The 15,526-nt window shown below is 42.3% G+C and overlaps 1 protein-coding gene across 8 annotated transcripts in view; it reads left to right on the top strand.

Annotated features, from left to right (window-relative positions):
- Positions 1-15,526, top strand: part of ARVCF (ARVCF delta catenin family member) — a 246,468-nt gene that overhangs the window by 177,859 nt on the left and 53,083 nt on the right. For all 8 annotated transcript variants that reach the window (XM_066562487.1, XM_066562490.1, XM_066562489.1 and 5 more), the window contains one exon: positions 4,717-4,900. In XM_066562487.1, coding sequence (XP_066418584.1) covers positions 4,717-4,900 — 184 coding nt within the window. The remainder of the gene's footprint in view (positions 1-4,716; positions 4,901-15,526) is intronic.

The raw sequence follows: 15,526 nt of genomic DNA, 5'->3' as shown, positions 1-15,526 counted from the left end.
AGGACTGTGTTCTGCAGCCTCAGAAATTCAGATCACAATTCCCATGTTCTCCTGGTAGCAATCGTGACTTCCTATCTGGGTGCTTCTCCCTAGTGATGAACCAGAGCCTACCTTTGCCATGAAAGTTTTTCAGTTTGTCTGGAGTGAAATGTCTGGGGACTTCATTAGCAATGCATTAGGAAAAAGAAAAAAAAAATACAACAGCATACAGCGTTTGTGTTTATTTCTTTTAACAGGCTCCAAATTCAAGTTTGGTATGACACATTGATTTTTCTACAGTTTAATCTTTCTTTAACTCAATACTGGCTGCTTTTCAAAAGCTCAGTAGTAATCACCAGCTGGTCATCCCAGCTAAGGACAAATGATAAAATAATCCTGCTTTCCAGAGAGATTCAAGTAATTTAAAGAAGTTTAAATAATTCAGTCGTCTGAATTCAAGAGCAGTTCTAGGCTTGAAGTTTTGTTTCTCTGACTGTGGAACAGTGCCTGCCTGCAGGACAGGAGGCACCTGGGTGCACACAGTAGGACACCCTGTTTGAGGCAGGGCTTTCAGGCAAGAGACCATCATTAGCATTTAATGTGAGAGTCAGTCCTTGACAGCTCCATGTCTTCTCCTTTGCTTGATCAGATGCAGCAGCCACAGCTGGGTCTGGTCACTGTGAATGCAGTGGGGAAAAGCCACACCAATGGGTTAAAAACACCCAAGAGGTGGATGCAGCATTGAGGGAGAAATCAGATGTGTGTGGTATCAGTGCTGAACAAGTGGGTCTGGCTGTGATGGGAGTGTGTTCACCTGAGCACTTCCCAGGATGCACCTTTGGAGAAGTTAGACAGCTGTTCTGACCTTAAATTTTGGAAGCAGGCAGAGTGTACTGATACACCACTGCTGCCAGATTAAGCCAGTCTGTAGGGTTTTTTTCTTACAGATAGCACTGGTTTTAGCAGAATTTGAAAAATTTCCTTGAGTTAGTGCCATCACTGTTTTACCAGGTGTTCTTGACATACCTGCAAATGATGTCCCTTGAAGTCAGAGATCTGTGAAGTATGCAAAAACTGCCTTCTAAACTCAAAGATACATTCAGAAAATACCACAGATCTCACTTCTCTTTCTTTTTGAAATGTGGAGTTACAAAATGTTTCTTAGCTACTGCACTGAGGAAAGCTTGATTTAAGTGTTAGAGTGTCCATAAGTAAATCATGAGTAGAGTTGTGTTGAGAAATACTCCATAAAAGTCTTCCTTCATTTCTTGCTAGGCTTGTAGCTGTACTGCTGTACTCTCAGTGGATCATTTTCTTGAGAAAAATAGAGAAATGAGGATTAAACTGATAAGGAATTAAATCTGTTCTGATTGGGAAAGCTACAAAAGTTTTATCTTGAGCGATAAGGTTTTTGTGGAGGAAATGTTCCCATCAGATATGCAAGACCAAAAATTCTATTACATTCTTTGAAAAGCAATCAGAAATTGGTAGCTTTAATGAATAATTTTGTTCTTTGTGAGAACGTTGGAGTAATTTTGTTGTTTAATGACATTGCACTGATTTTAAGTGGTGCAGGACGTGATTCTTCAAATTGGTTATAATTGAAAAATGATTGACCTTCAAAATGCTCTGCAGATGAAATATTTTGATCTAATGCTCGAATAGCAACTTGCAGATAAATCAGCTTCTCAGAACTCCCATCCCTGGGCACTGCTGTGTGCTGAGGTCCTGTCAGCTGCTCAGACTCCTCTTTGGAGAAGTACCTGCTCTCTTCAGCTTGTTTATCTCAGAGGAGCTTTCTCCTTCCATTTTCTGTTCCAGGGCTTCTCTGAAGAAGGTCCTTGTCACACATTAGGTCACACTGAGGTGCTCAACTTGACCACTACTGACAGGAGCCCAGCTCCAATCTTCAGGACTTTGATAGAAACAAGTCTGTCAAACAAATGTCCCCTGGACCAACACACAACGGGAATTCCTGAGGGAATCTGTTACAGAGTGCTTATTTTTCCAAGTGATAAACTATCTGGTATGGACCACAGAAAAGGAATTAAACAGCTTCTAGTTTCTTGATGATGTTGGATTTTTTTTAAATAAAAGCTTGTAGTTATTTTTCCTGCTTTATAGGTTGAAAAATCAGGGCTGATGCTTGAAGCTAGAAGTACAAAAGTACATTACTCACAGTATTTATGAATAAAATACAGATTGCTAGTCATCATGTTCATCTTCTGAGGAGCAGTACTTCATCTTTCTCTTAGTCCTAAAGCTCATGCAGTCTGTGGTTAAAAAGGCCAAGGCTTGTAGTGAAAGTGCATGGAAAATTTAGATTTGTGCTGCTGTGTTAGTGACACCTGTGCACCTTGTGCTGCTCTGTTAGTGACATGATTTCTCCTGAGTGCTGTTCATTCGAATTGATTGAGTTTTAAAAACAGTGTTTCCAGCTTGTTGAAACATTGGTGTGTTATGCTAATAGTATCAGGGAATGATATTTAAAGATGGATGTCAAATTTGCATCCATTTTTTCCCTCCTATTTTTTTTTGTGCTCCTAAATGCTACAGTTAGATCTGAATTTGTTCCTTTAACCTAAAGGCTGTCACTATCAGTGACTTTTCCATAGAATTTGTTTTCTCTAGTGCAGAAAGGATGCTTGGATTTAGAGCTCTTTGTTTCATAATTTTGAACAAGAAAAATGTACTGTCAGTGTGTTTATTTTCTATATCCTTTCCTGTGAAATATTTTCTCCATGAAGTCAGTGTTCAACCTGAAGTTTTTTCTCTGTCTTTGGAACCACAGGACTCCCTCACCTCTGTTTATCTTGTGCTACATTTCTTTCAAGTGCTGTGCATTTTCCCTTGCTAAATGCTGTTCAACAGAGGGATTCTTTTCTATTTCCTTATGCAGCCATCAAGGAAAATATTATAAATTTAAGTGCTTTGACCTTTTGAATAATTTGAAGTGTTTGCACTAATTTTTAAATAGTAAGGCTGTCTTTTATTCTTCTTCAGTTTATTGTTTTGAAAGATTGTGGAGATGGAAGGCAGATGAGAAATTGAAATCTTGTAAAATGCTGGGGGAGTTTTCATCAAAGAAGGTGGAGGAAAGATTCTGTGTAACTCCAGTTCCCTTTGTTTTGTAGTCACTCGCTGAGATTTACCATCAAATTGTGTTTGCCCTAAATAGTTCATTGCATACCTTACAGCCAGCCCCTTGATAAAAATTCTGTGTATGTAGAGGAGCTGTTCCATAGGGGCAGGTGGTTCTCTTGGTCAGGGTGGGGTTACAGCATCAAAGCTGGTGGTAGATGGGCAGGATGGTGCTGCAATCCAGTCAGAACTCTATTGAATCCACAGTTGAAATAACCTCTGGTGAATGAGAATATAGGAAGAGTTTGGAGGTGGTGATTTTATTTTACATGCTGTGGTTGAAGGTATTGAAGTCTAGACACAAATCTCTAATTCTTAAAACAAGCAAGAGGGTTTAGCACTGGTAAAATTTCATACATTCCTGTAATATTAGAGATCTTGGAAATTTTGTAGGTATTCTTGACATTTTACTTATCTGCCTTATTCTTCTCAAGCAGTAAAATTTGCCTCTGTAGTTTCACTCTAGAAGTAACAGATTACATCACTGCTCCAGGAAAGATTGAAAGGCGCTGAAACAAAAGGTTGCACTTCTGTTGTTCTGTTGTGGTTTTTAGATGTATACACAACGAGGTGGGGATTTACAGTATGCACTGTAATCTGCACACGTCCATAGTTGTTGTAACACAGGGACCTCAGGTTGATATTTGATCCCTTTAGGAAAGATTCCTTGTGTGTTTTGGGGAATCTGGGTTTTCTGTTTGGGCTGTCTGAAAATTTTGCTAGAACTGACACGTTTTCTTGGAGACCAAAAGCATGTGTCTGGCTCCCTCCAAGTGTTGTTACTGACAGTTCTCAGATGGTACCAGGCTGGGTCTATGCAGAAATTCTCTCTGAAGTGAGCGTTCTGTTTCAGTCCCACTCTGATGAGTAATAACTGTCAGGACACTGATACAGGTCTGCTGGGAGGCTGTATCACTTATCTAACACTGGGTATTTTGCAGCTATGAAGCTGTTGTTCTGCTATTCAGTTTTGATGTTTGACTTCTGTCTGCTTTGGCTCATAATTGAGGTAAAAATGAAAAGACAGTGGAGTTCTGGTTTCCAGCTTCTTCAAGAAATCATATGTTTGTGGCACCAGGAGATTTGAACACAGATATTGCTTGTGACAGGAAAATGTGAAAATAAATAATAGAGAGGAGACTTGAATGAAATATTATCTTGTGAAGAAGATAAGCATAAGATCAGTGATCCTCCAGAAATTCATCTCTCCTAGGAATTGCTCAATATACTTTGCTTCACTGGATGAATTTTTACTTTTTGAGGCATAGTTAGACTTGAAAGTGTAACACAATTTGTATACAGCAGAAAAATCCTATTAATCTCCAGTAGTACATCAATCACTTTTACGTGCTCTGTGTAGGGCTTGATGAGTTCAACAGTATCCATGTCTTGATAAAAGTGCTTTTGTGCTCTGTTGAAGAAGCTGTGGGATTTTTCCTAAGCTGGTTCTGGTCTAGCATCTCATCAAGTTGCTTCGCCTTCTTGTTTAGTTTTATGATTTAACCTCCAAGCACTTCTCTGTGAATCCTGTGATTCTCTTTAGCGTACGGATTCAATACAGTCGTTATTCTCTGGTTATTTAATAATCCCCTGCAGGCACCCTGTGGAATTTATCCTCCTACGAGCCCCTGAAGATGGTCATCATCAACCACGGTCTGCAGACGCTGACCAACGAGGTGATCATCCCGCACTCGGGCTGGGAGAGCGAGCCCAACGAGGACTCCAAGCCGCGCGACGCCGAGTGGACAACGGTCTTCAAGAACACCTCTGGCTGCTTGAGGTAAGGCACAGCTGTGGATTATTTTCCCCATCGTTTCTTGGGGTTTTAGTGAAGAATTTGAGCTACTGACTATTTAGGATTCTAAGTGTTCCTTTTAAAATTCCTTGCACAGGAGCCTTTTCTGGTTTCATACTGTGTTTGCAAGCCTGAAAGCACCTTGAGAGCAGGACAGTTCATGCTAAAAGCTAGAGTCAGGAGGAGTCCTAATGCAGCCTGAAAAACCTGAAGAATCAATGTTCCTGAAGCACATTTTGCTTTTCTTTTGAGAAAAAAGTTATGCTATTTAGTTTAGATTCTTCAGCTTTGTGATGAAGTCAATTAGTTCAAATAAAACTAATAAAGATTTGGCATTATACCTTCTCTTAGTCTTAAATGTATTCCTGTCAGATTTCTACTGATTAATGTATCTTCAGAAGTTGGTTCATTTCTGTTTCTTGTGGGCTTGTGGTCTCTAAATTGTAATAACTATTCCCCCAAGTAACTTGACAAATGAAGAAAGTAATGAAAAGCGTTCTGGAAGGGCCTATTACTGAAATTATTTGCAGTCCCACTGGAAGCTGAGGTCCTTTAAGCAGACTCCAGACATCATAGGTTTTTACTTACTAGTGTCTCATTTCTAAGGGTGTTCTGCAAGAGGAAATTAGTCATGGTGAAGGAATAAAAGGATTATCTCAATGAATATGAGATTCTCCAGTATGTATAGACAATAAATCGGTCATTAGTAGACTAGCCTAATCCACATCATAAAATTTTATTAGTATGTGGATCCACTCAAACTTCTGTACTCCAGGGTATCTCTTGGTTTGTTGATTGGCTGGGTTTGGGCTTTTGCAGGTTTTTTGGTTTTTTTAAATTTTAAAGTAAGGCACTGGTTTTACAGGAAACTCAAAGGCTTGTGTCCTTTTGGACACTGTATTCTTAAAGCCAATGAAGACGGGTGAGAAACATGGTACTGAGATGTTAGAGAATTTAAACTTCTGGTATTTGAAAGTCCTGATGCACCCTGAAATGCATCAGGCCAACACCCAGTGAACGGTGGCTGCTTCTGCTGTTGAACAGGGAAATGTTGTTCAGTCCTCTCATCTCTGGTCTCTGCTGTCACTGTCAGGAGGGACTTAGTGCTTCCTTGTGGAAAATTTGAAGCTTCCATCAGATGTGGGTGAGGTGATCTCATGCTTGACTGAGGCTGCCTAAGGTAGAGGGGGATGTGAGAGCAGGGAAGGGTCATCTGGAAAAGGTAATTTGTCCATGTCTGTGCTGAGCCATGGAGACAGCAGCCTCCTGCACAGGAACTGAGGAGAGCTGCCCTGCTGTCTGCCCACTCTGTGCAGTGAGGTGAGTGAGTGCAGGAGCAGCTGGTTATGAGCTGCCTTTCAGCTGATTGTGCTTCCTGTTCCCATGTCAGGGATGTTACACACACTGTTTGTAGAGCACTTCCAGATCTAGGGGTCTAAGTGGGCATATCAAAAGTAATTAACATTAAAATTGTTGGAAATTGTTTTGTGTTGTGTGTTGAAATCCTGTGCAGCTCATCTTTAAAAGCAGCAGCAAGATGTGATAGTTAACACCAACAGGGAATAAATTGTTGCAGCCATCTGTCTGACAGACATCAGTGTTTAAAAACCCCTTTGCCTACGCTTCTCTCATTGACTCAGTAGCTGGTCCTAGAAATTCAATTTTCCACGAATGGAGCTTATTGCAGGCTGCAAACTGTTCACCAGTTTGATATTTAATTGGGAGGTTACGCCTCTTGATTATGTGCCAGCCTCCCTTTGGAAGTGAGCCTCAGGTGTGATCTGTGTTCTCCCAAAATAACTGGAACAATCTCTGAGCCTCTGAGTTTTCAGGTGTCCTTGCAGTTTAGGTATCTAAGCAGAACACAGGCATTGTGCATGCAGCATGCCATTCATTTCAGTATCATTTTTTCAGTTAATGAAGTTTATCAACAGATGTGGGTGAGTTTGTTCCAAACTCAGTGATTCACAGCATGAACTGCCAGTTAATTACTTGCTGTTTTTTTTTTTAACACTGCTTACTCATCTTTACTTTGTTCTTAATCTAGGTTTCTCCTTTGATAATGTGGAGCCACGGAAACACTCATTTCAAAATAATTAAAAACAAGTAATTAAAAAATCCCACACTACAATTATTTAGCTTTACCTCTTCTTCAATTCCTAGTCCATCCCACTTTCCTTTCCCGTCTTCCCCATTTTCCCCTGTGTAACTTTGTCTCTTCCCCCTCGCTTTGGGGGTTCAGATGCTGGTGTGTGTGCAGGTCTGAGTAGGTTGGGGTGAGCTGTGTACTCCCCTTGGCCCAGTGCCCCAGGGTGGATTAAGAGCTGCATTGACAGCAGGATCGTGTGGTGTGGCAGGCACGTGTGGGATGGAAGGATGCTTCAGCTCCAGGGTCACTAATTGGGCCAATACCTGAGCAAAGATCTGTAGCTGCACCAGGGCTTACAAGATAAGAGCCATGGTCCATGCACTCTTGCCCTTGGCTGGAGCTGAGGTGGCTTTCTGGCTTTCTGTAGCCCTGATTTACCCACTTGCTGAAGTAACAAAATTCCCAGTGTGATGCTGGGTACTGATTTAGGTTTGTGTGGCCACAGGATTTGCACCCCTGCTCACAGTTTATCATCAGAAAAGCCATTCAAGAAAGCTGCTTTGCCATGTTATTTCATTCTGGGTTACCTGGGACACTCAGTGGTGTCCACTCCAGGCTACTTTAGCTGACTGCTCACACAGAGCCAGTGGGAATGCAAGGAGGAAAAGGCCACTGGTGAAGGTCTGTGTTGACTGTTCTTTATTTAAAGGGCTCCTTCTGAAGTCAGGCCCTCTCCTGTGACTGTGCCCATTGTAGGGGTCTTTTGAATCCTGGTGTCATCTGGAACACAGCTGATGGGTTCTGTGTGCCATCTCACTCTGCACTTGACTTGCTAAAACCTCTGTTCAAAGAAGTGTTTGAGGGAGTCCTGTATTCCCCTTTGGAAACTTGGCAGCACATCCAATTTGCAAACTATGATCTAATATTAAAATTGATTGGATGCTCTTTTATAATCTTGAACACTTAAGTTTTCAGAAACTAATGCAGGTGATGGTAATTTTGTTTTATTTCCCATCCTGAGATCAGGAAAAAGATGCTTCCTCTTACAATGCTGTGTTTCCAAGGGTAGACACAATATGATGAATAGATCTGCAATATCCATAATCACTTTACTGCTGCAAATGGGCACTAGCCTTGTGAGGGATGCTGCCCTGGGTGTCATTTATAAAACAGTGGTGTTCTGCTGAAGCTGATAAAAGAAACATGTATGGTAGAAATCTGGAATTGAACAGTAAAAGACAAAGCAAAGTGGATATTTGGTTATGAAGCAGTAGGACTGGGGAAGAAGTAAGGAAGACATTTGCTTACCATAGGAAAATCATTGAGGTGCTGGGTATGAGTTGAGTTGAGCTCTTGTAGGAAAAATGGATCTGTGGTTCATGAACACCCAGGCAGTTCCAGAGACCTTCCCTGGGTCCCCTGGTTTCTCCTAAGGTGCTTCCCTGCTTTGCATGGAAATTGCTGCTTCTGTGAGTCAGAGCACTGTTGCAGTCACATCATCTTGTTAGTTGTCTGTGGAGATACCCACCATGATTCCTAGTTTTCTGGAAGCAGCAAGGATTTTAATGGTTTAAAAATTAAATTCATTCTGGGCTTAATTGCTAGTTTCTGCCTAATTACTTTTAATTCTCTCTTGGATTTTTTCACTTATAAGAGGACAGAGTAGAACTTAGTTCCTAAATTGCCAACTTTCTAGCCTGATTCCTGTGCTAAACTGACCTGCTGTCAACAAATGTTAAATGAATTAATTTGCATAGCAAACAGATGCAAAGTGCTCCTTTTTCCAGGGGTACCATCTGTAGTTGCAGCATTTCTTGTCACTTCTCCAAGTACACAGAAATTCGCATTCACAGATATCCTCAGGGTTCAGAGCCCTGGCCGAGGTGTATGAACACAAACAAACTGCATCCACCTGACTTTCCCTAAAAACACACATTCTTCAGCTGGAGATTGCACATAACAGCTTGTCCAACATCAGCCCCCCTGAGAAGGGAAGGGACAACCTGGTGGCTGGAGCTGTACCAGGAGACTTGAGAAGTGTGGATTTATTTGCTGGTGCGCTACTGCAGTGACATAATTACAGGCAAGATTAATGGTATAAACCTTTTGTGGTCTAATTTTTAATAGCCCTGTCTCCTTCTAGCTTTGGTGAGGTTCAGGCTGCTAAGTGCCTTAGGGGATCTAGACTTGACTGATCTTCAATCTTCTGTCTTTAATGTGGGACTGGCACCTCGGTATTGTACCTTCCCCTGAAGTTGCTGCAAATACCAGAAGTTCAAGGATTTGAAATGGTTCATCCTACAGACTTCAACTGGGAAAAAACAACTCCTGTAGGTGTAAAGTAAGGGTTTGGTCCATAGGTTTGGTAAACGTGAGATACAATGCTTGAAGACATGGTGTAAGGACTCAGGGAATTCAGAGCCAGAAATATGCTCCACCAGGTTGAGAAATGATGTGAAAGTATCTGCAGGTTCCTCTTAGATACTTCAGAGGAAAGACAACTGCAAGATCTTAATGGTAAATCAGTGATATTTGGGATTTGTCAGATCCTTTTTGTATGCAAATGTTCTGAGCTTTTTCTGAGGAGGACAGAGCACTATGGTATGTGCCTGTACATCTTGTCCTGCAGATGTCACCTGCAGTGCTTCAGACACAGGTAACACTGAGTCCTCGTGTCTTTATGGATTAATAACGTGTGTGTGTGCCCAGACACAGCCTGCACACACTGTTTGTAGCAGGAGTGTGGGTGTGTCTCTGAGGCTCCTGGAGTTAAAGAAGGTTTGTCAAGCAACCTGTGGTCTTGTTTGGGCAGACAAGGTCTCTCTCTTTGCTCCCAAAAACACTTGTATTGAGTGTACCGGTGATGTTGGTGTGCTTGTCTTTTCTTCCCATCTCTGTGTGCTGAATTTGAGGAACAAAAAGAAGTAAGGTCATCAAAACCTTATGCCCTCCTTTCTTATTAATGATTAATGTGTGGCTTTTCTCTGAAGAAGAGTGCCTGGGAATTAGAGCTTTCAGAATGCATTACTTTCAAGCTCTGTGCATCTTTAGATTCTGCAGGCATGATAATAGTATGTGGTGACAGTCACCTAATATTTGTCCTGTGCGCACTCATTCACTGGAGGCAGCCTTCATCTCCATCTGACTGAGGTAAGAAGGTGCTGAAGTGCAAATCTGTGACCTGGAAGTGCTGCCTAGTGCAGGGCAGGAGCTGAGGCTCAGGTGACGCTGCTGCGGTGCTGCTGGATGAGCTGCCCTTGGTGTCAGGGGAGCTTTGCTCACTCAGGCATGGCGCAGCAGGGGAGGTGGAAACTAAAGGCTGGCACCTGAAAACTCACATTTCTGTCTTTTTTATCAGCAGCAAATTTGCATTAGTACAGAGTCTTCCTCAGCAGCTACACTTTTCCCCAACTCCAAAAAGGGTTCTATGACAAAGTCGTTTGTTTGACATTCCCTCTTACTCTATGTGTTCTCCTGTCCTAGTTGAAGTGGTCCTTTCCTGTGCTTTGCAGGGCAGTTATTTAACCAGGATCATCTGGAGAGGACTCCTCCCAAAGGTTAATGCTTCTCTGTGCCACCCAGGGGAGCTGAGGGCAGATGCTGCCATCTCTGTCCCCAACTCACCTGCAGTGCTGAGGCTGCTGTGCTCGTGTTGTGTTGAGAGTGGGTGCAGCCTGTGGCAGATTGAAGGTCTAGGTACTGGAGCTAATGACACTGTCAGTCTTTTGGTGTGCAGCAGGTGCTTTTGAAGTGGACTTTGAGAGAAGGAATAGTTCCAGAAAGAGATAAAAATGGAACCAAAATTTGCCTGTGAATCTTCACTTTGGAGGCAGCAAGTAGCATGAAAAGGGAGAAGCTTATCTGCCCAACCCAGACTGGAAAAAATCAACTCAAATTAAAAACCCACACAAAAGAGAGGAGTGAGCAAAGGCAGTTTCTTAATTAGCTTACTGATACTGTGCAGGATCACAGCATATGGCTGTCCTGGGGCTTATATGATGAGCAGAGCGTTTAATTCGTGCTAGTAAGGAGCTGTTAGGGTTCCTCCTGACAGTTCCTGATGTTTAGCTTGTAATATAAATAAATTATGCATAGATTTTAGCAGCAGAGACATAACCTAGTTACATGCAATCTTAATGCTTTACAATCATATCTTGAGGTATAAATTTAAAGTTGTGCATTTGCTTACTGCCTTTTGTCATTACTTAGAAATGAACCTAGTTCCCTCCTCCCTTGGCTGTCAGGAAAGGGAATCTACAAAAATGTCTGTGGCTGTGGTGGGGTGAAGAGCAGGACTGCAGCAAAGCTCCCTGCAGTCAGTCTAATGGGTATAGTCTGCTTTGCAAGGCCTGTGAGCCCTGATCCTTTGTTAGATTAGCACCACCTCCTTTCTGTATTTTTGAGATTCTTTGTCATGGCAGCAAGCATGTGTGATAAAGCAAGCAAGAGTCCCTTGGCCTTTCCTCCAGGAAGAGACTGGAATAACTTGGAAGCTAAGTAGCTGCTGGGCATCATGGAATTCTCGTGCAGTGTGTTTCTGCATCATTTTGCATTACAGGAGAGCAAGCCCAGGCCCTCCAAGTAGGTCATGCAGGAGGCAACCAGTCAGCATTTTACTGAAAAGGCATTACAAGGTGTTTTGGGTATAGAATGCCACAGATAATAAGATACAGATGTCAAGTCCATCCTTTGTTAAACTGTACTCTTGAGCCCCAGCCTGTTTGACAGCTCCTGGAGGCAGAGCAGACATGGATATGAGGTGTGACAGGGTGCCCTGTAGATCTCTTGCTCTGTGCCACTGCTGCTGGAGCACAGACTAAGCTCATGAAATCCTTTTTCAGGGATGGCTTTTGCTATGTTCTCTCAAGCATTTGGTCAACTAAACAAAATCAGCCTCTTTATTTAAATAGGTGGAAGGGCTTGCATGCAAAGAAGCTGGGGCTGCTTTGCTGCTTCTCTCTTGGGTGTAACTGGCCAGGGAACGCTGGAGTGGAGCAGCAGCCTGCAGTGGGATCCCAGCTCTGAACAACTCCTACCCAGCTGCTCCCTACCCAAATCAGCATCAGTATAGCTCCTCTGGCTTTCTTTGCATTTCATTTGGACTTTGGCTTCTTTCTGCTTTCTTTACCATATTCTCTGCTTGATTTCTGATTGAGCTGCTGCTGCCAAACTGCATTGTGCTGTACAGGGCCCTCTGACCAGAGCTGCCTGGATCAGGCTATCTTTGTGGCACAGGCAGCTTCTTTCTTTTTCTCTCTTGTTTTCAGAACAATGAACTTTTAATACCAATTAAACTTTCTGGTACTTGATGTGAACTGAAGTATGGAATTAATTCAATTTCTGCATGAAATGATGGAATGATTTTTAAATGTTGTATATTCCTCCTTTGAGACATAGCAGGCCTAGAAATACACTTGGAAATAGAGTTCATTTACTACAACTATTATTGATCCATTCCTTTGGCTGGCATCCAAATAAAAATTTCTTTATTGTCAAGCAGTTTGTGGATGTGAAGGGTGCTTGTATAGCAAGGGTTCTGCCTGCCAGAGTAGGTGGATAGAACAACTAATGTATTTTAAGCTAGAAGCTGTGAGAAACTGCCTTTTATCAGCTGAAGTATGCAAAACTCAGTGTCTGGACAGCAAAGCCTCAGTGATGGTGCTGGTCAGGGTCTAGCAAGGGGGTGGAAAGAGCTCATCAATGTCTCAGCTTCAGCTCTCAGCTGTGATTCTTCCAGGGAAAGGTGGAAGTGTTAGGAGGATGTCTTAAAAATTTCCAGTTCAACTTCTATTTATAGAAAAAGCAAAGTCTCCAAACTGTTGTCTTCATTCCCAGCTAGATCTCTAAACAAAGTGCTTTTTACACCTGAACTGAAGCAGGAGGGTAAGTGTTCAGTAGCACTCCAGCCTTGGCTTCATCTGCAGCACTGTGGGATAGCATCTCATGGTGCTCTCCAGCCAAGTGACAGACAAAACAGTCCTGGAAATAACTAGTTTTAATTTTCAGAGCTGAAGGTGTTTTTGCCTTTTTTTCAAGTTTCTCTTCATCATTAAAAAGAAAACAATCCAAAAGCTGTCCACATCTCCACTCTGTCTGTTGGATTGTTGGGGAGAGCACAGAGGGGGCACTGCCACATGATTGCATTGAAAGAGTGCAAATTAAGTACCCTGTACTTAATTACTTTTAAGTCTTTTCTCTTGAAGATAATTCTGGTGTGTGGCACAGACAGTAGTAACAGCTCACCTCTCCTAGGGGGTGAATGCCAGCTCTGTTCTGCAGATGAAAATGTAGCATTCAAAATTGCATATTATTAAGACAAGTCTTTGGTGATAATGATAACCTTATCTAAGGTGTGAACAGATTGCTCAGCACACTCGCCCCCATTCTCTGAAGTCTTTAATAGCAGCAGACTGCATTCCTAACCTGATGAGTTTCATAGATATTTACTTTAATTTAACATTTACTTAGTGCTTATTTGTGTGGTTGTTTTGGGGTTTTTCCCCCGGGAAAGCATATATTGCAACATCCTTACAGATTCTCTTTCCCTAGTCCTGGCCACAGTCTGGACTCCAAGAACTTGAGGAAGAATCCAGGTTGCTTTTTCTAGCTAAAGGCTGGAGATTTGTGCTTTACTGTTTTATGTAAAATCAGTCATCCAGTTGGTTTCTTTACTATGTACCTGGAGTCACATGGGCAATAATTCTGTGTTTTGTTTCTAGAATTGTTCTTCAGACTGTGTATATTTACAGGAAGCACACTGAAGGTTCCTATTACCCTTTGCATTGTGACATAAGAAAGACACTTCTGGTTTTAAAATACATTTGTCATTTAATAGACTCTTGGAAAAGTATTGAAAAGCAGGAAAGTCAGGGAAAGCATCAGAGACCTTCCTGGCAGTGAAGAGACAGGGCAAGTGTGCAGAACACTGGGGATGAATGGCAGGTCTCATTTGTCAGTGCTTTGTGTAAAAATAGTTTGAGTAGTTCCCCCTCACCATTCTCACCGGGCAATCAACTTTATTTTCATTTGTAACAGGATATTTGCCCATCAGTCCCTGAAAAGCCCTGCAGAGTTGTTCAAACTTCAATAAGTAGCTTTGACTTCTGTCTACAGAGGTTCTTGATATTCATTTGCCCCAGCAAGCAAGTCACTGAGATCATTTGTTGAATTGCAATATCCTCTGGCCATTCCAGGTCCTGCATGGCAGCCTGTCTCCTAAGTAACAGAGTTCAGCACCTCAGCTGGGGTCTCAGCTGCCTTTCTCTTTGGTGTCTGGTGTGAAGCACTCCATCCCCTGAAGAATTACTTCTGGTGTATAGCAGTACTTGACTAATGTGTAGAAAAGTGAAATGAAAAGCAAAGCTCTCTCCTTTCTCCAAGTCTGGATGCCATATGTTACATATCTCCATTGCAGGAGTTTCTGGCCTGGGTGAGGCTCTGCATTCCTTCTGTGGAGTGTTGCCCTGTGTAAAGGGACTACAAATCCTCTGTTAACTCCTGGAATCAGTCATGTTTGCTGATTTCCATCACTCTTGGAAGAAGGGTGTTCAGAAACCTTGCTTGGAAAGCTTCCTTTGGACAATGGTTTGGTTACATCTTCCATTCCATCACATTTAACAGATACAAGATGCAGAACAATCCCAGTGCAGATGTGAAATGGGAAGAGATTTTTCCTGACTCCTGTCAGTGGAGTGTGTTATCAGGTAGATTATTCCATGGCAGTTTCTGTCCTTTTTCATGACCAGTGCTAGCAGTAGCTCTCCTGTCCATGTCATCCCTTTTGTTTTCATGCTCCAGCCCCTCCTGAAGACCAAAGATGAATTTGACCAATGACTACCAGGTGATGCTTTTCAACGAGGTGGATGGTGGAGTCTTAAGGCCATTGCAGAAATGCAGCCTGGCGTTTTCCTGGGTTGCATGGACTTGCAAAGACTTGTGAAGACTTCTTTGGATCATGGAAACCAAACCTGGCAGCAGTTCTCATGGGATGGTCAGATGAGAATTACTCAAAGCATACTGTCATTGTTTTCATAGGGCCCACCTTAGTTTAGAGCTTAGAGATTGTGGCATGGATCTGAAATGCAAATATTTCCATGGGATTTGGGAGCTCCTCACTGCCTTTTGCAGTGTTGGAGCAGCAGGAAGAGCAGTCTCATGATGCAGGTGCTGATCTGCCTGGGCTTTGTCTGTCTGAGATCTGCCTGGACTGCTGGGACAAGAGTGGGAGCTGAGCTCTCACTGGGTCTGGGGTACAGTTACAGACAAGGAAATGGGGTTTGTTCTTCCATGGCAGATAAATCCCAGGGGCTGCAGGAAGCTCATTACCCAAGGAGGAAGGACTAACAAAATCCCAAGAGCTGTGTATTTATAGAGTGGATGTTTCTGCATGAGATGCCTTTAAGGATACATTTTGTGATGTGCTAGTTAAAACATTAAATCTGCAAAGTTTGATGTCTGGATAACTTAGTCATAGCATTAATTAGCTATTAACTTGATCCTGCAGCGTTTTCATGCTTATTTAT

This window comes from Molothrus aeneus, chromosome 18, assembly GCF_037042795.1.
Source record: "Molothrus aeneus isolate 106 chromosome 18, BPBGC_Maene_1.0, whole genome shotgun sequence".
In the NCBI taxonomy this organism is placed as follows: Eukaryota; Metazoa; Chordata; class Aves; order Passeriformes; family Icteridae; genus Molothrus; species Molothrus aeneus.
The sequence above is the reverse complement of the archived record's forward strand: the minus strand, read 5'-3'. Positions and strand labels throughout refer to the sequence as shown.